General features: G+C 38.1%; 1 protein-coding gene across 2 annotated transcripts in view; it reads right to left on the reverse strand.

The window, feature by feature from the left end:
- The window catches only part of LOC135075296 (G-protein coupled receptor Mth2-like), a 31,204-nt gene continuing 3,310 nt past the window's right edge, over positions 1-27,894 (reverse strand). Inside the window, exons 2-9 of one of the 2 annotated variants that reach the window (XM_063969688.1) lie at positions 25,103-25,471; positions 24,508-24,673; positions 15,989-16,168; positions 14,385-14,463; positions 7,983-8,170; positions 6,316-6,493; positions 4,732-4,914; positions 1-3,158 (exon numbers count right to left, since the gene is read on the reverse strand). In XM_063969688.1, coding sequence (XP_063825758.1) covers positions 2,993-3,158; positions 4,732-4,914; positions 6,316-6,493; positions 7,983-8,170; positions 14,385-14,463; positions 15,989-16,168; positions 24,508-24,673; positions 25,103-25,405 — 1,443 coding nt within the window. In that variant the 5' untranslated portion in view covers positions 25,406-25,471 and the 3' untranslated portion in view covers positions 1-2,992. Of the gene's footprint in view, positions 3,159-4,694; positions 4,915-6,315; positions 6,494-7,982; positions 8,171-14,384; positions 14,464-15,988; positions 16,169-24,507; positions 24,674-25,102; positions 25,472-27,894 lie in introns of both variants that reach the window. The other variant, XM_063969689.1, reaches the window with a different exon arrangement.

Raw genomic sequence — 27,894 nt, forward strand, 5'->3', positions numbered from 1 at the left:
AATTTTAATTGGCAGTCTTTTATTTTATTCATAGACTAGCTTTCCGCCCGCGGCTTCGCCCGCGTGGAATTTTGTCTGTCACAGGAAAACAATATCGCGCGCGTATTTGCTCATCGTTTAGACCTACCCTGGACTACGACAAACATTTTAAAACCAAAATCAGCTCAATCGGCCCAGCCGTTCTCGAGTTTTAATCAGACTAACGAACAACAATTCATTTTTATTTATAATATAATAATAATAAAGAAGATAGATTAAGTAGGCGCGCACACCGTTGATTTTTAGTTGGCCGATAGTTGTGCCCGATTTTAAATTGTATGAAGAATCGGCCAAATCGAATCGGCGTAGTGTGCGCACTCCCATACATGCCCATACTGATCAACTGCCCGACTAAACTATCGGCCGAAGAAAAATCAACGGTGTGCGCCTACTCTAAATCTTTGGTTTGAAAGTTGTACCGAATACTTATTTAACTTAAACTAAGTTATCCTATTCAAAGCTTTTAAAGACTTGTGCATAGTCGCAAATAGTCACGTACCAAAGTTGTAGCGAAATGGTCGTTTTTAAAAAAACCAGACTATAGTCTATTTGCAACAAAGTTGCACCAAAGTCACGAAAAACGAAAAAAAGCTTTTGCAAATTCGTCACACACTTAATATTTTACTATAAACGTAACAAAGTATTTAGGAAAGTTACTTTACCATGTTTATGACGAATATATTTTCAATTTACGGAAGTGTGACAAATCGACAAAAAATAAAAATAAAAATCTTAAAACTTAATGCACCTGACCCTTTTCCGAGTGGGTTTACATTATTTTTATTTATAAATAATAAATAAATAAATCTTTGGACAATTTCACACAGCGCCAGCTAGCCCCAAAGTAAGCAACTTAATGCTTGTGTTATGGGTGCTAGCTTAACGGATATACTAGGTACTTATATACTTTTTTTTTAAATACATAAATATTATACATAGTCACACCCAGACCCGTCACAGAAATTAAAATTCATCATTTCAATTTCTGCCCGGCCGGGAATCGAACCCGGGACCTCTCGGCATAGTAGTCCGTTCTGAACCACTACACCAAACGGCCGACTTATATCACTAAATTATTATTACCAAAAACTTGCATTTTAATAACACTTTACTTTTGAAATGGGATATTAGCCCACCCAACTATAATTATCATCCTGATAAAACTATTAAACGTAACTAATTTTTAATCGGAGGTAAAATTACAATAAATTAATACCTAAGTAACTATTAGTTAAATATAATAATTATTATTACAACATTCTATAATATCATTATTAATTCTGGGGGAGACTGAAGTTATTAAGCTTTTGTTTGTCTGCGTGTACAGCATTGGAACAATATTGAGGGTTTAAAACCGTTGTTTTATGATTGACCGACTTCAAAAAAGGAGGAGGTTATATGTTCGACTGTATGTTTTTTTTTTTCTATGTATGTTCACCGATTACTCCGTCAATTGTGGACCGATTTTCAAAATTCTTTTTTTGTTCGATAGGGTACACTTCTGAGGTGGTCCCATTGTCACCAAGTCAGGATCTGACGATGGGATCCTAGGGAAATCGAGGGCAACCCTCAAATTTTATAGGCACGTATATCGTTTTTCAAACTTTTTCTTAAGTTATTCAAGTATTTGCTCCTGGAAATCATCATCTCATATTGATGAGCTGATGATAGAAGGTAAAACTCCTTAATGCTTAGGAGTTGGAGGATAATTCTTTTAATTTCATAGATAAGTATAGTTTCTAAAGTTATTCAGGTGTTTACATCAGATATTCATCATCTCATCACGATGAACTGGTCATGGTAGGTACAACTCCTTAATGCTTTGGAGTTGGAGGATAATTCTTTAAATATTATAAGTACAAATAGACCAACAGTTGTATTCTTTCATGTTTTTAAGGTGGGCTGACGGTTTAAGGTCTTTTTAGGTTTCCTATATGGTAACCTGTATTTTGTAGGGAATATTATTTTACACTAGACATGAAGAATATGGTCTCAGTGTACTGCCTACCTTCAGTGGTAACATCAAGGTAATAATTAGTTAACTAAAAAGCAAGAAATAAGTAAAATTTTATAAAAAAAAAAAAAAAACCGACTCCAAAAAACCTACACTAAAAAGTAGAAAAATAATTACTAATTACCTACTTATTTATTAGGACGAATTATTAATATTTATTTAGGTATACCATGATTGATACTTTTGGAGTCGGTGCAGGCAAACTTTACATGTTTCATAATCTTGGCACCGACTCCAGAAGTATCAATCATGGTATACCTACATAAATATTAATAATTCGTCCTAATAAATAAGTAGGTAATTAGTAATTATTTTTCTACTTTTTAGTGTAGATTTTTTGGAGTCGGTTTTTTTTTTTATAAAATTTTTTCTTAATTTGTTACCTAAAATGCTATGAAATACCAAAATAAGTAAGTATTTAAAAAGCGTTCAAACTTGCATTTTAAACTATTACAACTACTTACTACTAACTATAACATGGAATGTAACATCACAAGTTGACTGGGTATCGCTTTTTTGGTTTCGAAATTATATATTGGATAATCCGAAATTATTTCATATTCGTAACCGTAACCGAAACCGGTATAATATTATTGTAATATACGTAACCGTATCCATAACCGAAACTTCTATCCATAACATCCCTAGGTCACACTTCCAGCTAGGTACCCATTTCCGGTCATGTCGTCTCGTTCTATCGCAAAGAATCGCCATTTGATGAGAGCTAGAGAAAAATCGGAAATGGGTAGCTGGATCTGTGGCCCACTGTAGAGTACTTAGGAATTATGACGTCATATAGTCGCAATGTCAATTGTTTACTTTAAATGCAATTAAAATTCAAATATTATAGTTGATTTTCAACTAAATTGGCTTCTAGGCCTGAAATATCTTTTAGATATTATTATGCTTTGCATTGGAATTATTTGTAACTAGCTAGTGTTAAACCACTTCTTTTTTTGGATTCAGTTCAAACATATTTGTCGACGCAGTGGTAGAGACGGGCGATTGTAGAGGTATGCTCTGCGTGGTCGACTCATCCTGCGAGCTTCTGGTTTGGCTCTTGGACCGCAAGGAGAACTTGTGTTGGTGCTTGAAGTTCGTGTACCTGTAAGAAATAGCATATATTATGTAAGAAGCTGAACACTGAACAGTGTGCCCTTAGTGGCAAAAAAACGCAAGTTCATCGCAAATCAAAAGAAGAAGCTATCATATTTGCTCTTCTTCTTTATAATATGGCTGGGATTTATTTTGTGTCAATGTCACGTGGAAATTGATGTGTTAGAACATAGGTGTTTTACTTAGTTCTATTGATTTTTGGATTCAGTGGAGACAAGTATTCGTAAGCGTTTCAAGACGCCATCGGGTCCAAAGCGACTGTGACTTGACTTGTGTGAGATAACTTGCTTGACACTGGATGCGTGCTCAAATTCAAAAGGTTTCAATTCAATGTTTTTTTATAAATTTATCACTTCACTGCACTTTAGAACGCAAAATAACATCAGATTTATTTAACTAAAGCCTATGATAGAGACTATGCTTTCCGTTCAATTACCCTCCACGGAATCCCATCCTATTTGTTAAAAATATTTGATACTGTGACCAATGTAGACGCAGCCCATACTGTGCCGGTCAATCCTCATTATAAGATAGGAGGTTTATGTGTAATTAGCGACCGCCCGCGACTTCATACGCGTGAATCCCGTTTTACCGCCTACTTAGGGGTGGAGTTTCGTAAAATCCTTTCTTAGCGGATGCCTACGTCATAACATCTACCTACATGCTACAGCCCGATCCGTCCAATAGATTGGGGTGTGCGTTGATAGATCACTATGTCAGTCAGTCAGTTACCTTTGAGTTTTATATGTATAATAGAAGATAAGGTGTAGCCAAGTATAAGAAAACTACGTGTACAATTGTACATCATGCAATGCGGAGTTGATGATGTGATGCAGGATGCAGGGTGTAGCAACTTCAACAAAGAAGGGATAACGATCCCAACCTTGATATTAAATAGGTACCTATTTGTTTTTCACGAAAATAAAAGAAGGATTCTTTATAGGTATTAAGTACTTTACGTTTCTTTACAAGTTTATTATTTTTTCTATGCATGGGTCAATAAAAAATGTAATAATCACACACTAGCTTTTCTGGTGAGATAAGCTGAGCTGTAACTATTTTTACATCTACCTTGTTGTATTACCTTGTCTCGGTGAATAAATGATCATTTAATATTTTTAATCTTTTAATCTACAGGGTGTTAGGTAAATGGGTATATGGGCCGACACTAGCCCATGTTAACATGGGCATAGAAATGGTATGGTGAAGTCAGAAATTTGATATCATCATTTAATTTTTTTTAATTTTCATACAAAATAAATTTTATTAAATCCGATTTGTATGAAAAATAAAATAATTAAAATGAAGATATCAATTTTCTGACTTCACCATACCATTTATATTACTATGTTAACATAGGCTAGTGTCGGCTCATATACCCATTTACCTAACACCCTGTATAAGTCTTTGATTGGCAGAAAAATTATTAGTATCGCGTGGTGTCTAACTAATTGAAATAAACTGCAGTTTTAAACTTTGGTTTGTTTATGAATGAAGTGAACTTGATTGGTACATTGAGCTCTACCTCCATCCCGCTTTTGTAGTTGGCATTGTGTAAGCACCTTTTCTTCAGCATGTTCCAGACTTTCCTCTTGCAGACGAAGATGACGAAGATGATCACCCCCATGAACACGTTATACAGGTCTGTGATGTACCAGCCCTCGAAGTCGGGGTTGTACGAGCTGACGACCTCCAGGATCCAGCTCAGGCCCATCAGCACAGATAATTTCAGGTACATTAGAAACCTGTAAAATGTAAATATACAGGGTGTTAGGTAAATGGGTAGTTATATGAGCCGACACTAGCCCATGTTAACATGGGCATATAAATGGTATGGTGAAGTCAGAAATTTGATATCATCATTTTATTTTTTTAAATTTTCATACAAAATAAATTTTATAAAATCCGATTTGTATGAAAATTAAAATAATTAAAATGAAGATATCAATTTTCTGACTTCACCATACCATTTATATGCCCATGTTAACATGGGCTAGTGTCGGCTCATATACCCATTTACCTAAAACCCTGTATACATAAATAAAATGTTATATATAACCTTTAAGAAAAGATTATTAAACCTTTGTTTGTCACCTGTCATCCGCTTTGCAATGGAGGGAAGTCAAACCTTAATTTCGAACTCCTCCTATGTTCTTCTGATTAGTTTCGTTGCGGGTCCAATGACAGTTATAACTTTCCCTCGGGACAAACTTAACCTTCATTGGTTGGGTTTTTGTGGCGGTCAAGCTGTAGATCCTGGCTACACAGGAGTTGCAGTGGTGGGAACGAGAGGTGGGAATAGTCCCGTTAAATAAAATGTTTTACCAATACAGAATACCCAGTGACCAAAGTTTGAAATAGGTTCTTAAGACGAATATGGCTATTAAGCTAAGATTTGAATGTCTTCAAGAATATTTTAGCAGCGATTACGTTAACAAATCTTATTTACGAATTGTATCCTGATTTAGATTTAGCGATAGGAGCAAGAATACTAATTAGACTGCATTTAAAAATAAAGATATTATGGATTTATCGAATTGTTTTTGAGTTTCGCCATTTTGGCGCTATATGCCATACTGTAGGCAGATACGATTGTCCATGGAACTAATTATTTTATTAGTGATTTTCTTTCTTGCTTACTCCTATGGTTACTCCAATGTACGTCAAAATTAGTTCTTGGGACAATCGTAGTGGCGCTTCAAATTGGCACACAAAAATAGCTGTCATTTGTATGGAGACCACCTTTCCAGAGTGTAATTACAGGTGGTGCCCGTTAGCCAGAAGTTGCAGAGCGGTGGGATTTTTTTATTATCCACAACGAGGAAGCTCTTGGCCTGTATCTCACCTGATGGTAGATAAGTGACGATCAGGCCGAAGGTGGAAGCGAGCTTCACCCGGAATCCTCAACCACGGAGGAACTAGCTATCTTACCTCTAACTGCCGGAACACAACAATGCTGTTAACATTGTTGTTATGGCGACAGACTTAAGTAAGATGGTGGTAGCTAGCCAGGCGGACTTAGAACAAGCCTTACCACCAACCAAACCGAACAGAAAAATTTGCCCCCACTGGGAATCAAACCCGGGACCTCTGCGTCTGTATCAGGTGGTCTTACCACTAGACCACAGAGGCGGTTAAAATAGTACCTTTGCTTGTTAACTTGTCGCGCGGTCGAGGAGCCGGTGGCGGCAGAGTCCTGAGCCCGCAGCACATCGCCCCCTCGCGTCAGCCTCCAGATGTTGAAAGCTGTCAGCAGGAAGAACACCCAGTTGGCCAGGATCATCAGCAGCATCGGCGCGTACAGGTACACGTACTTCGCAGGACCTGGGCCAAAGACTATGATTAAAAAGCGAAGATACGGCACTAGCAACAAGTGACCCGCACACAATTACACTCATTTGTCATTTTCTGACTAATATAGTTTAGTTTAGTATAGTATAGTAGGTAATAGTAGTTTATCTCGCTTGCACTAAGCTAGGGCTCTTGCTTTGTCTTGCTTACCGGATCAACCCATAACAACAATGTTAACAGGATTGTTGTGTTGTGTTCCGGCAGTTAGAGGTAAGATAGCCAGTTCCTCCGTGGGTGAGGATTCCGGGTGAAGCTCGCTTCCACCTCTGGCCTGATCATCACTTACTACACAGTAGATAAATCAAACAGTACGGAAGCTTCATACAAACGCTCGAAATCAGACTCACGCACACAGACGCACGCTTTACACGAGCTCTAAGCGAACCTCGCAGTCCATCCGTCGCGAGTGTCGCGCGCGTTGTGTTTTTAATAATAATTTTATTGCATGCACTGTCCGCTGTATTTTTAAAAAACATGCCACGAGTGTATTGCGTAGTATACGGCTGCTTGAACTCGGCATCTTCAAAACCAGAACTTTCATTTTTTAAACTTCGTAATAATTCTGAATTGTAAAAATGATTAAATATTACTTTTTAAATAAAGTGCTTACATCTGATTGTAATAGTTCTTTTTAAATTACGTAATTACGCTTTTTAACAATTTATGTGTTCTATTTGATAAAGTAATTTGCTCCGCGCGCTTTTGTACTAAGTGATGAACTGTATTTAAAATGAGGCAATAGCTATGTGAAAGTAAGTATCCGGTATTTTATTTATGAGAATAGAATATCTTCTACCGGCCTCTAATAGTACTTAATCAATTTATTCGATTATGTATTCGATCATTATATAACCTAATTAACGTTTTATTTTTTTGTTAACTACTTAGTCAATTAATTTATTCCATTAGGTATTTGATAATTAAAAAACCTAAATAAACGTTTTAATAAATAAGGAAGTCAGAACCTTATTAATTTTATAAAGATTAAGAGTGCCAACCCTAACACTCAGTTGAAGTGTAGGTATTTAACTCGCCGAAAGGGCTAAGTTTCCGTACTGCTTTAGCTCATATATCTACTGTGCTTACTATTAGGTGAGATATAGGCCAAGAGCTTCCTCGTTGTGGATAAAACCTATGTAGTGCAGGCAGGGTTTGCAGGGTTTTGTTCAAAACTAGTTTGATTATTGCAATGTAAGTTTTTGTTTTAATCTATGGTAAAAGAGCATTGATTAGATAGTCATATGAGCGTACAGCACGCAAGATGTGGTCATGTTTTGTGATGGGTTCAAAAGGGTTACAAAAATTTAAATACAAACATTTAATTATCTCATGATCTTTCATGCACGTGGAAACAACAAGGTACAGGATGTCCTAGAATGGTTAAATCTAACTGCTATGGGTAGCATGACCCTAGTAATATAAAAAAGTTTCATAAGTTACTCAATTACTAAATTAATTTTACCTTCTAGAAAGCATCCTTTCAAAGGTATTTCAGGGACGATGCCACCGAGCCGTCGGTGATTGTTCACCTCGTTCAAAGTCACCAGTGCTATGGTGAGACCGAGCGGGACGCCGAATGCGTAGGCGCAGTACATAAGGAACTTTATGTTCTCCCCTCGACGGTGGATGGGACGCGCCTTCGCGTAGCCTCTGAAAAGAAAAACAATTCAAATTCTTTATTGTAGGTATGTAACATACTTTGTACGCCTTTTCATATAGGCCAGTAGAATAAAACACAAAAATGAATCAAATCGGAAATAATTCCTACAAAAGATTTTTTTGCTTGAATGTCTTCATTGGTTGCCCATAAAGACTCTCCTAGGTTTTCGACTTCGACGGAGTTGTGCTTAAGTGGTGGGGGCCCCCGAAAGGGGCATTTTTTCGGTATTCCGGTTATACCGCGTAAAGGACTTACACTATCGAAAAGTGGTCTTCATGACGATCGAATAGAATCTTTTGTAGGAATTATTTCCGATTTAAAATCTAATTCTACTGGCCTAATAGGAGACGGGAAATTGTCAACCACGCTTGGCAGGCGGGTTTTTTTTTTTTTTTTTTTTTTTTTTTTTTTTTTTTTAGTTTTAAGCTGGTACCTCTGACATGGTAATCAGAGCCTTTGTTATCACGGATTTTCAATTTCACACGATGTTTTTAAAGTTTGAGGAGTTAATTTGGAAGATTGTTTCATAATTAAAGTACTGTTTTGTTTTATATCTAAAAAGTGTACAACATAAAAATCGTTTGTAGGTTTTGCTAAGTTTACTTTATTTTTCTTTAGTATTTGTTTATTTATTGTTATTCCTATTTTTGTATCAGATTCCGAACGTAGAAGAAGTTTTCTAGAATTTTGCCAGGTAATATTTATTTTTGTTTTATCTTTTATTTTTGTTACGCAATGCTTTTCGTGGTTATAGTCATTATATCCATTCTGCATTGTTTTACCGTCTGTTATTATATTTTCAGTTTGTAGTATCGAGATTGATGCTATTTGACACGAGAGGCAGAACGCGTGGGAGCGGTTAGCGACATCGCATTCATCAGCCATATTATCACTCGTATGGTACAGAAGCCGTGTCATCATTTCGAGATTTGTGAGGGCGAATGCCAGATTGCAGGTTTCAACTTGTTCACTGAGATTGGTCCTCCCTGTTTCTCCTATCCGATGATTCACACCATGTTTTAACCGACGCTGTGACCAACTGTCAATATGGGAATTCCCGTCGCTCCCACTCCCGTAATGTTCCCTTCGAACCTCGACCCGTGTTTGTATATTTTCATTAAAATATATCTTCTTTTTCAGATGCAGCTTGGTGATCTCCGGCATCCCGACCGAGGCAGCGTCCCGAACTTCAGGTTTCTCGACGACAAGCAGTTTCTTCAGCCTCGCAGAACCAGACGACGACAACAGTAAGTATTTACCAGTTTGCATGTTACTTTTAATTTTGTGTACCAATTCTAGCTTCGGTTTCCCATGAAACCTATGCCAGATTGTTTTCCTACTCTGATTTTCTCTTAATGTTTTAATTTTACTTTTATTTACAATGTTTTCTAGTTTTATATTTAAGATTTTGTTGCCGTCGTCAAGGTCCGCTTGGCCTTCGGAAACCCCCTCCTTCTTCGAGTCCAAGATATAAGTCGAGAGCACTACCCCATCACAGTCACCAGAGACCAAGGCCACACCTTCACCTGTTGCGCACGAGTCGAGTCCGTGAGGATTCATAGCCAGATCGTCGTTGCTTCCCACAAGGACCACCTTAGCAGTACGCAACCGACGACCTGGCCAATGCGTCCCACCGTCTGCGCACTGGACACGCATTGCTGAATGCATTGTGGTCAACTTTGTCGTATTTGGACGAGGAGCAGTTTTTACAAGTTGCATTGACACCAGCCAGAAAGTCCGCACACTCGGTCTTGAGATGCGGGCCCCCGCAGTGGCTGCACAGGTCAACTGTCTCAGTGCAGAAGCGTTTTCCATGGCCGTAGCCAAGGCACCTCGTGCACTGGACCAACGGGGACTGATCTTCGACCCTGACCTGTTGCAAATCCACATGCAGGGAACCGCCATCAATAGCCCTCCGCCAAACGGCGGGTGAAGTAGCGACCACAACATGGTTAGTGTGCGGATTCCTGGCGCGCTTTTTAAATTTGATCTGCAAACGATCCTCCCCGTCGCCGAGGTCGCGAAACAAGTCCTTATTTTGGCTCCTGATTGCCTTAAGGATGTCCTCGTCGCTGTTGAGCAACAGAACATCCTTAAGGAGCAGGAGCGGGTCCTTGTTCTTCACCTCCTCGACGACAAGCCGATCGCCTGCACTCTCTATCCTTGCCTTCACTTTAGCTCTCTCCTCCTTGGATCCACAGCTCATGATAATCCTTTGATCTTTCGCCTTTCGGATCCTCTCAACCTTGACCCATCCTTCTTTTGCATTTACAGCTTTCCTCACTTTGCTCAGCACAGCGTCCCCGGTGTCGTAAACGTCCTCCGAGGACACTATGACTGAGTGAAGTGTCTTCGTCACTGGTGACCTCCCACTCGAGTGCTGGGGCGGCGCAGCCGCCGCAACACTCGCGTAGGTGGCCGCCGTGTCCAGTTTAGCCGTCTGTCTCTCCATTTCTGTTCGGATCTCCTCTATTTTCTTATTATTTTCTATAAGCAGCTTGTTATTCTCCTCTATTTTTGCCATAATCCGATCAGACTCAATCCTATCACACGTCACTTCCTCTCTTCCTGTCTCCCCCGCTCCCCTCTCAGAATCCCCGCCACTCCCCCCCTCTTTCCTCTCCGCCTCTGAGTCCTTGATAAGTTGGTAAAGTCTATCCAGACACCGGGTGACCTCGACTTTAATCTCAGTCCTGAGATTACGCGCGTCACCCAGGTTGGTCTTAGCCTTTACCAAGGCGGCCCTCGCCTGGGCAACTCTGTCCGAGCTGGTGGTCTGCTTGCCCGCAACGGGGCTGTCGGCGGGAACGGAAGGCTTCTTTGCCGCCTTTGTGCCCTGCGAGGGCGCCAGCTTAGTCCTGGGCCTGGATGGCCCGGCCTGAGGGGCAACCGGTCTGTGTTCGATTGAGGAGGAGTCGCCGAAGCCGATCTCGAACTCCCCTATGCTTCGCCGGACGTTGGTGGTTGTGATCGATGGTGAGATCACTATCGGTGACCTTCTACGCACCGGCGAAGTCCGGGGTGAAGGATCCCGTCGTTTGACGGGGGTCCTGAGACCGAGAACCATCTTGTCGTCGGTCAGAGGTACGCGTCTCTATGTATACGCCTTGAAATTGAAGAAAATCAACGGTCCGTATGACCGCTTGAAAGCAAGTTAAAATAAAAAAGTTTGTATAAGTTATACAGTGTGAGTCACGTTAAAGTGTACATATGAAAATAGATGAAACTAGACCTATTATTATCGACAAAAATGAGGTCAAAAAATTTTTGAGATTTTTTTTAATTTTTTATAGAATTTTTTTTCTTCCAATTACTTAGTGTAAAGAAAACGTAATAACTTTTAAACTAAGCGGTATATCCTGATAAAATAAAAACTGTAATAATGCTAAATAACAGGCGATACTAAAAAAATACATACAATACACAAAAAATGCTAACAAGTAATAAAAAATGATACTTTTTGAAAAAAATCTGCTTAAAAATTCGTGTTTTTTTGGTTATTTGATAAATTTCTCCAAAAAATGCCCCTATAACAGGTAGTTTTTATTGTTGTGTATTATTCTCTATCGTATTATCTTTGTAAAACCAAAAATTGCATGTCTCTATCCCTATCACAACATTTGCTATGATAGTTTGAACAAAGGCCTACCACAACATTATTCTCCTCTACAGGTAGGGACAATTTTAATTTTAACTAAAATGCTTATTTTACTTCGAAATCTTTTGTTTTTACTTGAAATCTAACTTGTCTTTATCAAAATTACAAATCTAGAGCCATTTTCAGTTTCGTTGTTAACGAAGCGTTGAATGGCGCGCCCGGAGAGGCTTAGTTCAAACGATCATAGCAAATGTTATGATAGGGATAGAGACATGCAATTTTTGGTTTTACAAAGGTAATACAATAGAAAATAATACAAAACAATAAAAACAACCTATTATAGGGGCATTTTTCGGAGAAATTTATCAAATAACCAAAAAAACACGAATTTTTAAGCAGATTTTTTTCAAAAAGTATCATTTTTTATTATTTGTTGGCATTTTTTGTGTATTTTATGTATTTTTTTAGTATCGCCTGTTATTTAGAATTATTACTGTTTTCATTTTATCAGGATATACTGCTTAGTTTAAAAGTTATTACGTTTTCTTTACAATAAGTAATTGGAAAGAACTTATTGTAAAGAAAACGTAATAACTTTTAAACTAAGCGGTATATCCTGATAAAAGAAAAACAGTAATAATGCTAAATAACAGGCGATACAAAAAAATACATAAAATACACAAAAAAGGCCAACAAATAATAAAAAATGACACTTTTTGAAAAAAATCTGCTTTTAAATTCGTGTTTTTTTGGTTATTTGATAAATTTCTCCAAAAAATGCCCCTATAACCGGTGGTTTTTACTACTTTGTATTATTTTCTATCGTATTATCTTCGTAAAACCAAAAATCGCATGTCTTTATCCCTATCACAACATTTGCAATGATCGTTTGAACAAATTTTTAAAGTTTTTGACGTCGGATCCCTACAAACGGGGTGTCTACGGATAGGGCTCGCCGAGACGAACACGAATAGCCGATAAACGTCGGGGGTGGCCCTATAAAATTTTGAAAATGACGCCCAAAAACCGTCTCAGATGTTACCCAAAACACTAAAGACCGCCAAAAAAGCAGAATTTAGTATGGAGCGGTGTCAATCGGACGTCAGGGGGATGCTAAACCGAAAGGGGTGAGTCTATTAAAGCGAAAAAATTTTGAAAATCGGACCAAAAATGACAAAGTTATAAAATTTAGTATGGAAATTTTCTAAGTCTAAATTAAAAATACAAAAAATTTAATAAATTCCCGAAATGAAATCGTAGGGGTCTCAAAATGGTACTGGCGTGTCGGCAAAAATTTGGCGCTCAAAATGATGTACAATACCTATAGGTGCGCTATTATTTTCTAGAAATTAGAGTTTTGGCAGGCGGGTTGGAGAGCACAGATTTTTTTAAGGTTTCGCACGCAGACGCTGCTGCCCATTCCGTACCTACTACAGGAATTAGTCGATGAGGCAGTAAGGTTCTGGATGTTTCAATCGGTCATTATGGATATATCATTGGGGCAGGCCTATCTTCAGCAGTGGACGTCTTGTGGCTAAATGAACATGGCTATATTTGGGACATGTTTAAGTACCCAAATACGAGTATAGCTTGCCCTAACACCAATTTGGGACCATAGGTCAAGATTACTACCTACCACCACAATGTGTCAAACTGTCCAGCTCTACATGAGATAGACAAAAACAGAATTTTGTATAATTAATATTTTAATGTTATTGTTGTATTGAGTGGGGATCGAACCTGGAATCTCTGGTGAACCAGTAGGCCAGCCTGGCTAGGATGCGTGCCGTGATAGAATCTTAAAATCGATGATTTTACACGTCAAATGTACGGGTTAGCGCGATATTGCCATGGCCCGCATTCTAGGCTTACCTACAGGTCATAGGTTGTTGCTTTTTTTTTAATTTAAATTTGAATTTCATTTTTACGAGATAAATATAGTTTTGCAAACAATAAAATTAAAATGCGAATAATGACTGCCAGGGTCCTTGGATTTGTAACGCATAATAAGTAAAAGGAATCCGGGACTGGGAATGAGTTCTTCCTAAGTATTTTTCGAAAATTCTACATAATTATTAATTAATGACAATTAATAATTATGTAGAATTTTCGATGTGATTCAGTTTGACGTCAAAAGGTAAAATGCTGTTAGTTAAGTACATATAACGGAATTGTACGTAAACGCTATATTTATTGACCTCTTTTTCCTTATTGAATAATAGGGAATTACCTCTTAGCAACGTTGATAATACTACCTTCTCTTCTCCGTATTTATTCTCTGATAAATGAGCTCGTTTCAAATGAGCCAAATTGAATAAATATTGATACATTTAAAACTGAGTCCTGCCGGTCTATGCGCGCCACGATATAATATTATTAACTTCGATTTTAAGCGACAAATGCGATTTTATCGTCTAAATTCGATAAAATGCCTCAATATGATTATATCGTGGCGCGCATCCGAGTGGCGCGATGGCGTATCAAAATTAGGCGGTAATGATACGAGTCCGTGATACGGAGGCGAGGTTGGTTTACCGATACGGTGATCGGATCGGAAAATTTTATGTTAGTATGATTGTAATCAATTTTCGATTTTGATAACATACCTGAAGGTCCAGAATATGTCGTAGGACATGACGTTCAACCAACCAAAACTGGCCAGCATGAAGAAATATGTTAGACAAGCTGAAACACAAAGTATCACCTTGTTAGGTTATTTAAACTCAATGTAGAAGAAATTAGTGAATTATAATAAATAACTTGAAAAAATCTGCCTACGGCGGGAATCGAATCCACGACCTTTCGCTTGCCGGGCGACTGCTCTTCCATCTGATGTTGTACTTAGACACTGGATGGATGAAGCCCCTTAGAGCTCCTTCATCCAGTGTAATATCGAGTGCTCTAAAGATTTAAAGTGCCTTTATAGTCAGTGTTTTTCAACCTTTTTTATGACCCCCCTAGTATGAAAAAACATTTGGGTCCGTGGCCGAGTCCTCCAGTGTTCGACGCACCCGTGGTGGACGCCCTCGATTTAAATTAATTTAATATTATATTTTTTTCGGCTTTTGCACTAAGTACAGTCAACGAAAAGTAATGAAAAATATAATAATTTTGTTATTATTACAAAAATTAAAATGTTGTATTTAATTTTTGGTTATAAATACTTAATAAAACTTTTATAATTTTAACTTTTATTTGTAGTTAGTTAAATGTAGAGAGAGTAGAGTTATTTTCAAGACTGGTTATTTAATTGTTATTATACAGAGTGTTTGGCGGAAGAAGGGTAGACAAACTGCGTGGGTTTATAGACAGGGACGTCGCGGATAGAATATTTTTGAAAAAATATTTGTATTTTATTAGCAATATAATAAAAAAAAATTTACTACTTGTCTTGAAATATATGTATAGTAAAATCTGAATCTGCAGTGAATACTTAGTTATTAAAAACATCACAAAAATCAACTATATTTTTCGATTGTTGACTTAACGCATTGAAAATAAATTAATAGTTTTTAATTTAAAGAAATAGAATCAGAACTTTTTAGGAATCGTTTTTTTGAACACGAAGTCCATGGAATTTGAATATTATCAATAAAAAATTGTTACAATAATATTTGTAATTAAAAATACATGTTTTTTGTTAAAATTACACCTATACAAAATATTTATCTAAAAGCAGGTTTTACTAACTCTTAGAAAAAAATCGATAGTTAAATCGCTATGGTTTAGTTATGTGACATCTCTATAACTTTCAAACTCGAAACGTCATACGAATCATCTTAGGTGAAAAATACTATAGTTCGTTTATAAACATTTTTGTGCCTGACTGTACATTTAATTAAAAATTGCTTCAAATCAAATTTTACTGACCGGGGGCGTCGACCACGGGTGCGTCGAACACTGGGGGACTCGGTCACGAACCCAAACATTTGGGCCACCGTTCGCTTTTTTTTCATGCATTTTTTAAGGTATTAAAGATGTTGTAGGGGCCGAATTTTCCAATACATACAACATTTATGCATTTGCATAATTAGATTTCAGATAAATCTATATTAATTTAGAACTTTACTGTTTTTTACTCAGGTAGTTTTTACGACCTCTCGCGACCCCCTATAGAGGTTTTAAGGATTAATAGAACGTAAAAAAATGACAAACTCTATAAAAAAACACCGGTTATCGTTATAGTCTTATAAAACCATAAATTACTTACTTATAACCAGACACACCGATGAAGTTAATTTGCCCATTGCTATGCAGAAGTAGAAGATGAAGCCCATCATGAGACTGGCGACGTATGCCATGAAGATAAGTCCGCCTAAATTGCGCAGCTCCGGCAGCAGGCTGTATACCACCAGCAGCAGCAGCAGGAACACACTTGACACAAGGAATCCTGTAACGGTAGGATGTTAGAAAGAAAGAAAGAAAAACATTTATTTTGGTTCCAACGTAAAAAAAAAACAGTTTAATAAGTAAAAGGTATTTAGAATCAAAAATGGCCACCGCTCAGCGTGTCATGTGTCATGCTCTGAGGCAGTAACTACCCAAGTAACACGCAATCTGTATATTCACTGAAGTTAAGATTGATTTACGTTTTAAAGTCAGACTATCACTTTAAATCAGTTTTGACTTAGTTTAAATGCTTTTGAGTAGAATGCGGTAAAATTTACAATGCATGAAGCTATTATATGGTCTAAAAAAATTAAGTTAATTGGCTTATAATCATACTAAAACATTAATTACTTTTAATATACAGCACCTTTAACAGCATTTACACTAACACAAAGGTTAAAACCGTATATTAGTAAATAAGAAAACCTAATGCATTAAATAAACGTTGTCGAAATATTCTATAGTGCATTCAGATATATTAACACATTTTACAGATTGAACGCATTTTTATGATCTTTTCTTATGCTTATTTACTGCTCAGCATTAGCCAAACATTTACTAAAGTTTTAGCTCTGTTATCTTCTTATTTTATTGTTACTTTAAAGCTTTTAGCACTATTTAGATAAATAAAAAAAATATTTTATTACTTTAGGTCATAATTTGGCCATAAAACCACGAGCCGTATGATTATATTCATTTGTGCGTTAGTAGGTCCTGTATATTCATTAGAAAATTTATGTCGAACGTGTCACGTTATTGACATGAATAAACAGTGGAAAAAGACTTAAGGCCGGATTGCACCAACTTACTTTAACAAACGTCAAAAATCTGTCAAACCCCATACAAAAAACATCGGTTATCGTCATAGTTACGGTCAAAGTTAGGTGGTGCAACTCAGCCTAAGAGAACAGGTGGAGTAAAGAGAAAGATAAAGACGGAATATTCCAACTTTATATTTGGTTTAAGAAATGCAAAACGTGTTCCAAAAAATGATACACCTCATACACAAAATACAGTACAATCGGTTGTTGTGTGAGTCAAGAAGTTCCGTAGAACATTCCTTCATCCCTTTCGGTCATTTGCACTATTTTAAAAGGCATCTGAAAAAAAACAAATAAGCTTATTTATGACTTAATAGAGAAGTAGTTACCTGAAAACTAAATAATTACCCGTATAACGCATACCCTTAAAAAAACGACTACAGCAACACTACTAACTAGTTACAAAAAGTTCCTTTAAATTATTACTATTACCACAGAATAAGTAATAGTACAGGTACAGAAGGATTACTCCGCAAGACGATTTAAATAAATGCGAGTCTTGCTACGACGCGATACAGTGGAATTCAGCTCGCACAGCACTACGTACCTACAATTTTATTCACCTACAAGTTTTGTCTCTTTCTATCGCGTGCCTCTGAACTCTTCTTACGCTGTTAGGGTTGCTGTCTAGTGAAAAAATAATTAATCTACTTATTTGTAATGAGGTACGTATGTAGGTAAGTATGCATTCATTATGGAAAACCTTGGGAGAGGCCTTTGTCCAGCAGTGGACGTCATTTGGCTGAAACGAACGAACGCATTCTGAGCAGTAGTCATAGTAGGTTAGGTTCCTATACTATCCTAAGAATTATTGATTACCTACATGGCCAACATACCTTTCAGCATCTTTAGGAAGCGAAAAAAAGAGATAAATCCGGTAGATTACTTTTCGAATTTAAACACCCGAACGCCGCACAATATTTCTTTCGTTTTATGTCCATTTTTAAATAATACTTCGATCATAGAATTATAATCATACCACAACGCACGCCAGCGTCCTGACGAGCGCGCGCGTGACACTCGACTGATATAATACCCGCCGGCGGGGCGCTTCGCTGTAGGTAATTATCGGATGTACCGCGCGGAGTGAGCCAGGCCTGCTATTACAATGAGCGAAAAATAAGATAGGTAGCTATATCGTGTTTCATTACAAATTACATTTGTAGTGATAATGATTTTATACTTAACACTTGTCAAACTAGGTACCTACCTAATTGGAGACAGATAAAATTGAAAGACGTGGAGTAGGGGATCATGACGTGATTAAAGGATTCTAAATTATTGTTTCGGTACCCTGATTAGCAATCCATTTTTATGACGTTTAAACCTAATGGACATTATAACATACCTAAAAAGTGTTACAGTAATGCTAAAGATATCACTTAGATATTTTATATGTAGGTTGAATGACTTAACCATTTTGTTTTTACTATAATAAGACTGACAACATTAAAAGACACTAGTTGAAAGTTTTAAACATTAATATTATCTGACGCCATTTGCTTTCTGTTTTCTCTAACATAGAAAATAAAATTATAATACACATATGCATGAAATACTACTTATTATCCTTTTCTTACAAGCGGAGTATCGATAGAAGCAATTTTATAAGTTAAAATTAATCAAATCGTTAAAAAAATCACAAAAAGTGTCATATTATTATGTCGATTCTAAATTTGTCCCTATTTTATTAAAAAAAGGATTTCTGTGAGGGCGCGTGAATTATAAACCACAAACATATATATATTTTCACATAAGACTAATACTCCCAGCTCATTTTCATTCTTGAAACAAAAAAAAATGATACTTACCTTATGATAAATTATTTTAAATAAAAAGACATTAAAACATCTCCTCACAACACCATTGCACTGCAATACTCTAAACGAAAAATAATCAAATCGGACAATAAAATGCGATAAGTTTTTTCGAATACTTTCAAACAAACAAAATAAAACGTTCAGCCTTAGAATAAAACGTAACTTTGGCATTGTAATTCTGAAAGCTGTTTCAAAGCTGTACTAACATCTAATAAAATGCTTTTTACATTAGAATATGCTGTCTAACAACTTTACTAATGTCTGTCTTCAATAACATTATAAGCGCTGGTTAGCAGCACTAATAATATTTAATAATGCTCAAAGCCGTATTATTTGGGGCCCAAATTGCGCTTACAAGACACTTATAGACTTTTAAACGGCTGATATAGAGCTACATATGCTGCTCATATACTGCTCTGCACGTAGGTTCATGCTGTTGTACGCTTCTTATAATTGTGTTTTGTGTTATTTGGGTACTACTGTAGTAAATATGAAGTAGGAAGTAGTAAGTATAGAGACAATAGAAATCAATGTTACCGCGGTCTCATGCCACCATATAGCCATACACTACTTTAAAACAGGGTTCAACTATGGTGTAACTTAGAAATTTATTTTTATTTATTTTATTTATTTATTTTATTTAATTACACAGGTTTTATACCTTATTACATAACTAAATAGTTAAGTAACAATAAACATAATAACAACATCTTAAAGACTAAAGACAGATAGAGAGTTTTACCAAAAAATAAAACTTACCTATTATTTTTTATTCAATATCCGGAATCCATCATTGAGTTAGCACCTGTTTTTCTTACCTAAAGTCAGCGTTTTTTGGTTCCTTTCCGATAGTGGCGCCCTCTGTAGTGTCGGTTTGGTACTACTTACTGGGCGCGCGAGCACCAGGTTGAGACTCGTCATTATGGCACTCATGATGCACCAGGTAGACCTTACCTGGATTCCGGATATTGAATAAAAAATAATAGGTAAGTTTTATTTTTTGGTAAAACTCTCTATTATTTGTTTAGTATCAATATCCGGAATCCATCATTGAGTGATGTGTTTGTTATCACCTGGTGCCAATAACAAAGTTATTGCCAATATAAATGTGTAAGAATAGAATGAGATTAGTTGTAGTTAATAAACTTTTATTTTATACTATTTTGATTTTCATAAATCAAAAAACAATAATAGAACACAACATAAAAAAAAATATTACTCATTGACTGCCTCAAAATAATTCGATAAAGATACTGATTCGATAGCACTTGGATTTTGATTAATTAACTCTCTTTGATAATAATTTTGGAATGTATGTACAGTTTTCCAATTACCCGTAGCAAGGATTTTATCTATAGGAAAATTTTCTAACCAATTTAAAGAGGCTACTGCCGAACGTACCGAACCGGGAGTAGCTTCAATATTTGCATCTTTTAACAGAGATTTTACCCAGCCACCGATTATTGTTCTAGTAGCTGGCTTAGTCTCACCCCGGGTTGTTATAAACAAGTTATTTATATTTTGCCTACGATTTAAAGACAACTCCAATAATTTTCTAATCCAAAAAATAACATTTAGATTTTTATCAGGATGTTTTCTGAGCCTCCAGCCTGACTGACGGTGATTTGAATTGTCAGTTTTTGACCCAAAAGCTGGCCACTTATCAATACTATTTTGTTCATCAATTAAACTGTCGCTATCGATGCGTAATAGGTAAGGTCGTGAACTCTTCGACCAGAGGCTAGTAATAATGAGGTAGCAGTGTGTTTAGAAACTTGGTAAAGATTGTTTTCGTCTGGGTTATATGTACATAAATACTGCAATAACGATTTAGGATTCCAAATAGGTGGCTTTTGAGGTTTAGTGCGAGCCACTGATATTGCCTTCAACATATGTTTTATGAAGAAATTTGAAGAAAGATCTACGTTAGAATTTAAATGAGTAAAAGTCGCAATTACAGATTTATGCACTAATATAGTTTTATAAGCTAGACCTACGTCACAATGTAAATATGCAAGGTAACGAGCAACTTGATCTGCATTAGGGTATCTAAAATCTATGGAATTTGAACTGCACCACTTCTTCCATCTTGCCCATGCTGGTTTATAAGTGTTAAGCGTAGAAGCCCGCCAGCCTGACATCAGTAGATTTTGTTCTTGATCAGTCCACTCTGTCAACATGTCTTTCCACCCGAAATCAACCATGCTTCTAAGTGTAGATCTTGAATCTTCGGCGGGTGCATTCCTGTTCGCGTGTCTATTAGGGCTCGAGCTAGGTCTGGAATTCGATAAGCCGGCCGTAGAGCTCGAGAGTGTACATCGACTTGCCAAAATACTTTGTTCCATTTCGGTGCGATTAGAATGTACTTCCCGCTGGCTTGATTTAGATGACTTAGAACTCTCGGAATCAGATTCGGGGGCGGAAAGAGCCATGCGAGATTGTAATGCCACTGGTGACAGAACGCGTTGTGATGTTGTGCTTGGTGATCGTGCACATCCATCGAGACGTATCTCGGTATCACATGAGCCGTCTTTGACGCAAACAGATCTATCTCTGGTACGCCCCACATTTGAAATATTTTTTTTTTTTTTCCGTCGCTGATGCAGTGAGATGCCACTCGGGACAAGCTTTCTGGCGTGAGAGAGCATCCACCTCTACGTTGAATCTTCCGGGAAAGTACTGAGCACGAAGATGCACGTTTAGTTTGTCCAAAAGTGCTAGAAGTTGGCGAATTTGTTCGAGAAGTTTCTTTGATTTCGTGCCGCCTTCTTTGTTGATGTACGACATTACTGTTCGGTGTCTGTCTGAAGAAGAATTTGCGTGTTTTGCAGGTGATGTTGTTCGTGCTGAATTGCTGCGTATACGGCGAACATTTCTTTTCTGTTTGCATGCCATGACATTTGCGGTTTTGTCCATGTACCCGTAATGAAGTGGTCGTTGATCTGAGCACCCCAACCGATGTCGGACGCGTCTGTCGTCAATAGATGGGTCACAGCGCTCATATGTATCGGCATGGTTGCTCCAATCGCATTGTGCCACCACTCTATCTCTTCTTGAACTGGCTGCGGAATGCTCACTCGTCGGTGAGGATGAGCTTTTGACAACTGACGACTGTAGCATTGTAGCGTTCTGCAGTGAAGACGCCCTCTTTTGGTTACGAAAGTGGCAAAGTTTAGTCTCCCCATTAGCGTTTGATACTGTTTTAGGGACCACTTGCCTGTTTTGAGCTGTTCGTGAAGTGCTTTGCGAAGCGATAGGCACTTCGACTCCGACAGGGACTTTGCGTTGCGTTTTGTGTCCCATGTTATGCCGAGAAACTCGAGGCATTGAGTCGGAGTCAGAACAGACTTTTCGTAATTTACTTTCCAGCCCAGCAATTGCATGATATGTATCGTTGTTGCAATGTTGTCGTGTAATTTCTGTTGCGATTGGTTTGCCAACAGAAAATCGTCTAAGTACACTACACACCTGATGCCGCGACTTCTCAGTAGCTCGGCGACCCAATTGGTTACGGTAGCGAACGTTCTTGGGGCCGATGCTAGTCCGAACGGCAAACACGTCATCTGAAGCAGTTGGTGGCGATTCAGATCGTGATGATAATTTAGTCTCAGGAAGGGCCGATGTTGTGGCGCAATGGGAATGTGGAAGTACGCCTGGCTCAGGTCTATTTTCGCCATCCAATCTTGGGGGTGTAAAAAAGTTGGTACACGAAAATGGCTGAATAATTGGAATGGTTTCGTTACAACGAATTTGTTCAACTGTTTTAAGTTGAAGATCGGGCGATGGCTGCCGTCTGGCTTGGGTACCAGGAAAAAGGTTGAAAGATAGCTGGGGCTTTGTTCTGCCGGTTCGAGAATTTCTGATTCTAACATATTTTGTATCTGGATAGTCATATCGTGCGAAGTTTTGGTTCTGTACTTCTGCATTGCAATGGAATTTGGAAATATTAGTGGTGGTTTTAGAATGAACGGAATTCGTACCCCATTTAGTAATTTGCATATTTGCTCTGGTGCACCCAAGTTGCTCCAGACAGTTTGAAATTGTTTTAGACAGCCGCCTTGAAATACCCGATAGTCATTCGCGACGTTTATTTTTAAAGGAAGTGTGAGATCGCGACTTTTTGCCCTTCTGCCTATTGTTTTCCTGCTTATCTTGGCGTTTTCGATTTGGTTGCCGAGGTGCGTGTTTTTTCGAGGAATTAGTTCGACGAAAAGTAGCGTCATCTGTTTGTTTACTTGTTGATGGCTTCTGATTCTGATAGAAATTATCCTTTGATTGCACTCGAGCTGTCGGTTGCAGTGAAGTAAACAATTTATCCGCCCCTCCAATTTTTTGGAGGTAGTTTTGAACTAACTCATCATTAAATAATGTTTCCTCACTGGGTGGAATCTTGTACAAAACATCTCTATGATAATCCTCTGGTATTTGACGCAGCAATGTATCTCTTCTCGAAGTAATGAAATCTGCACGCCTACCGCATACTATTTGTAATATATCATCGGTTACTTTACTGTACGACGAGTCTTTCGAAAAGGATGATTCTATTTTATCGAACAATGTATTAGGAGTCAATGTCTCCTTGCACTCATTGGCCCAATCAACTACCGCTTGTAACGTCTTATGCAATTCTTCTTTTTGTAAAAGCAACGCGTGCGTCAACCCGGCAAAAGAGCGTTCGTACAAATATGAACGAGGATCTTCACGTAACATAGCCGACTCAAACCGTTTTAGAGAATCGTTAACGCTTAACTCCACAAAGCCGGGGGTGGCCAGATATTTTTTCTGAGTATCCGCGAATCGAACTGCATACCAATCATCACTCGCGAATCGTTGCAAATCCCTCAATTTTTTAACGTATTTTTCGTTTGCACGTGCATAAAGCGGATCCTTAACCATAGTACATGGTTCAGACAGGTTAAGTTTTGTATTTTGGGATGCACTCTCGCAAGGTCGGCGTAAGTTAAGGTCCAAATTTGAATCAACAGCTGCCGATTGATGATCGTCTTTTTTAGCATTCAAAACGTCGGTACTTTTAGAAATTATATTTGTTAAAAAAGTTGTGATAAGAATTCAAAATGTGCATAACTCACAGTTTGGTCTTCTTTCCTTGCCTTTGCTCTCCTCGGGTACTCGCTGCTGCCGCTGGATAAGTCGCTGCTGTCTGAACTCCGTGATGGCGACCGATCACGTTTCCGCGATCGAGTACTTTCTTCATCGGCATTCACTCCCGTTGGAGAAGAGTTCTCCATATTTTCGGAAAGGAACTTATAATTTGCAAAAATATAGTAGGTAATTTAACTAATTTGAAAAATGTTTTTTGCAAGTGAAACTAAACTGACTTGTGAACGGCGCGAAAAACAACGCTATAATGACGAGTCTCAACCTGGTGCTCGCGCGCCCAGTAAGTAGTACCAAACCGACACTACAGAGGGCGCCACTATCGGAAAGGAACCGAAAAACGCTGACTTTAGGTAAGAAAAACAGGTGCTAACTCAATGATGGATTCCGGATATTGATACTAAACAAATAATAAGGGGATTTGAGTATTTTGACGATAAAAAATTTCAACTAAGAACGAAGCCACGATAAACAAACGGTGAAGGGGTCGGACTGGCCGACTCGAGATCCGAGGACAGAGCTCTATTCAACGCTGTGCGTTCGATTTGCTGCTTCTCTTATGCATCTTTAGTCTTACTTACCCCATTTTAAAGGATCGTCGTTACGAGGAGTTTCAGCGTCTTTTGTAAAATATACAGCAGGTATAAGCGTCTTGTTTGGAGCTAACTCGGCGTCGATGCAGTACCGGTCAGTTTCGTAAGCGTGTATCTGTTTTGATTTCTTTCTTTCTAAAAATAAGGTGCCATTCTGAAAAGAAAGGAACATGTTGTTAACCCTCTGCGTTTACTAGTTGATGGTTTAATCCCTACTTCCATAACATACAATATTTTTATTAATGTGAAAGTAACTCTGCCAGTTACGCCACATACGCTTTGACGCAGTGTGACGCCTAAACCACTGAACCGATTTTGATAAATTTTGGTATAGTTTTAGTCCCGGGAAAGAACATAGGAGATTTTATCCCGGATTTTACAGGACAGACAGGGTGCGCGCGAAGTTTTTCTGTGAATCACTCGGAGAAACAGCGGGAAAAGCTAGGAAAAACTAATTTTAAACCGCTTCGCTCGCGTGTATTTCTGTTTGTCCCAGAAAAATCTAAAAACATTTTATTGAATACAACCAAAATCATAAATGAGTCTTATCGTACAAACTTTCTTCCCCTCTTGCACCACTTACCTGCATCAAGAAGTACGTCGTGTATAGTATAGTGTAATTGAGGGCACGTTTCTTAAAACCATCATCAAGAAATATCCCCGCTTCTGGATAAAAATGATCTTCAAAAAGTCCTATTTCGTTGTATCCTTCGTTGTACACACTTATTTTTAAATCCACTTTTCCTGTATATGGTGTACAATTTTTAGCACTTCTAACGATATGATCGTCTGGGCAACATTTCTTAATGCACACTTTCCCATGGCACAAGTCACTAGCAAGTATTTTTTGTGTGATAAAAACAACACAAAGTACTATTAGCCTCATAGTGGCGACCGACTCATGTGGACACACAAACGAAGTAGGTATGACACATAAAGTTGTGGGCTGGACCTGTGAACAAGGAATAACATTCAATTATCTACTACACTAATATTATAAAGAGGAAAACTTTGTTTGTTTGTTTGTTTGTTCGGTGTAATGAATAGGCTCAAAAACTACTGGACCGTTTTTAAAAATTCTTTCACCATTCGAAAGCTACATTATCCACGAGTAACATAGGCTAAATTTTATTTTGTAAAAAAATAGGGTTCCGTAAAATATGTAGATAATGTAGTCCACGCGCGCGAAGCCGCGGGCGGAAAGCTAGTTAGGTATAATAGAAATAAGTGCAGCAGGCTCGCATTCAAGTTTACTTTAGTTACAAGGGGCCCTTTCCCACGACACACTTAGGCTGGGTTGCACCATCTTACTCTAACTTTGACTAACGTCAAAAATCTGTCAAACTTCATACAAACACCGGTCATTGTCATAGTTACGGTTAAAGTAAGTTGGTGCAACTTAGCCTTAGTGTTGCAATAACGTTGAAAAAACACTTGAAAAAGTAGTTTTATTCTGGAAGGCAGTTATGCCATTAAAAATTAATACATATGAGTAGGTTTTTTTTTTAAATTTTTTTTGGTACCCTTAGTAGATACAAACTTTGCTTGGTTTGGGACTAGATGGCGTAGTGTAAAATGTCCAAGGATATTCGACCACCTCAAGTATTCCTCCACTCGGAGTGAGCTTTCTGTGCTTTTGCTAGCTAGGAGTGACTCAGACCACAACAGACTAAGTGACTCAGTTTTCTTGATCGTCAAGAAACATAAAAGATAAACGACTTAGCCTGTTACTTAACACATTAGTTTTAAAAATTGGACGAAATGTTACAGCTCTGAGAAATGACTGAGACGATGAACCGACAGAATAAATGTTTAAAAATAGCACCTATTACTTACAGGTCCTACACTTACCTCAGTCAGTGCCTGAGGTATGGGAGAGAGGCACGGAAGCGTTTTTTTGGTAACGTTTGACGTTAAGGCCTCAGCCTCGAACTTAGCGGGCAGCGGGGCGGCGGCGGCGGCGGCGCGGGAGCGGCAGGATCTTATGCGTAAAATCAAATAGACCGGTTCTCGAAAACAGCGGCGCGGCAGCGGCGCCGGAGCGGGCAACGAGCGGGCAGCGGCGAGGGAGCAGGCAACGAGCGGGCAGCACACTCCTTCTTTTGCCCACAATAAATCGAGCGTTAGGAATAAATTTGAATCGAAATAAAATTGTTGCCGTTGTTCAAACATTTGGTTTGCGAATAAGAACAAATATCTCGACAACACAACCCCGAACACAACATTTCGCCGCTAAAGCGCCGCGCGAGCTGCCCACTTGTTTCGAGAACGGGTCCGCCCCGCTCCCGCGCCGCCGCCGCTCCCGCCCCGCTGCCCGCTAAACTCGAGGCTGAGACCTAAAAACGTCAGCGAGATTTCAGATCTCCTTCAGAATTAGGTATATTAAGCTTTGTCACGTCACAATATGTCAATGTCACCCTCCCGTGCCACAAGCGGGTCGTTACATTCCCTCTAATATGGTCGAGTGAAGCGATGGCTGGTTCACTCGTCATGTCTGTGAACAGGCGCTGCTTTCGGGGACTGGTCAATCCAAGTTATTCAAATTTATTAATGCGAGTCATTTCTAAGTATTTAAGTATCTTAATCTGTAAGTCTAGATATTAGCACGTTAGTACCTTGTTTAATATGCCACGCAATTTTGTATACCCATTCTTATAAGATACACCATACAAGAATGCGTGGTAAATTCAGTGAACTGCTCCTGAATCAAATGTACCTAATACTGCTTTTTCTTTTTATTTATATTAACCGGCAGACAGTGGTGACTGAGTTTGTTGCGGCGCTTCTTCTCAGCCTTTGCCAAATGTTGGTCTCGAACCGCTGGTAGGGTAAAAAGATTATGAGACATGTAGAGGCTCCTTAAGAGAAAAATGACGATTTGTAAGAACTATTTATTAGTCTAAACAAAATAAATAAATTTTGACTTTGACTCAGCTAAGGGCTAGACCTTAACATTAAGGCCCAGAACAGACGGTGAAACGCAACTGCAACGAAACTGCAACTGCTAGTTAGTTTTGAGTTGCATCTAAGTTTCTGCCATACCGTCCGTTGAGAGACCACACATGACGCGACCAGTTTGAAACTTTTAGTTTCATTCATCAGAATCATCACAAAGTTGCAGTTTCGTTGCATTTGCGTTTCATCGTCTGTTCTGGGCCTAAAAGATACAGCTTTTCCTAGGTAGTTTGGTATGCTGTTTTTAAACTTGCAAGCTACATGTTGCACGGCACGTAGTAGTTACGGAAAATTGTATTACGCATAGGTAATTATTTTCTTTTTCATTATATTAAACATTATTTTTCTGTCTCCTTTTTTCTATTTCTTTAATTACCCAACCGCGTATCACGTTATTTACCTATTACTACAAATCATTAT

Source organism: Ostrinia nubilalis, chromosome 10 (assembly GCF_963855985.1).
Source record: "Ostrinia nubilalis chromosome 10, ilOstNubi1.1, whole genome shotgun sequence".
Taxonomy (NCBI): Eukaryota; Metazoa; Arthropoda; class Insecta; order Lepidoptera; family Crambidae; genus Ostrinia; species Ostrinia nubilalis.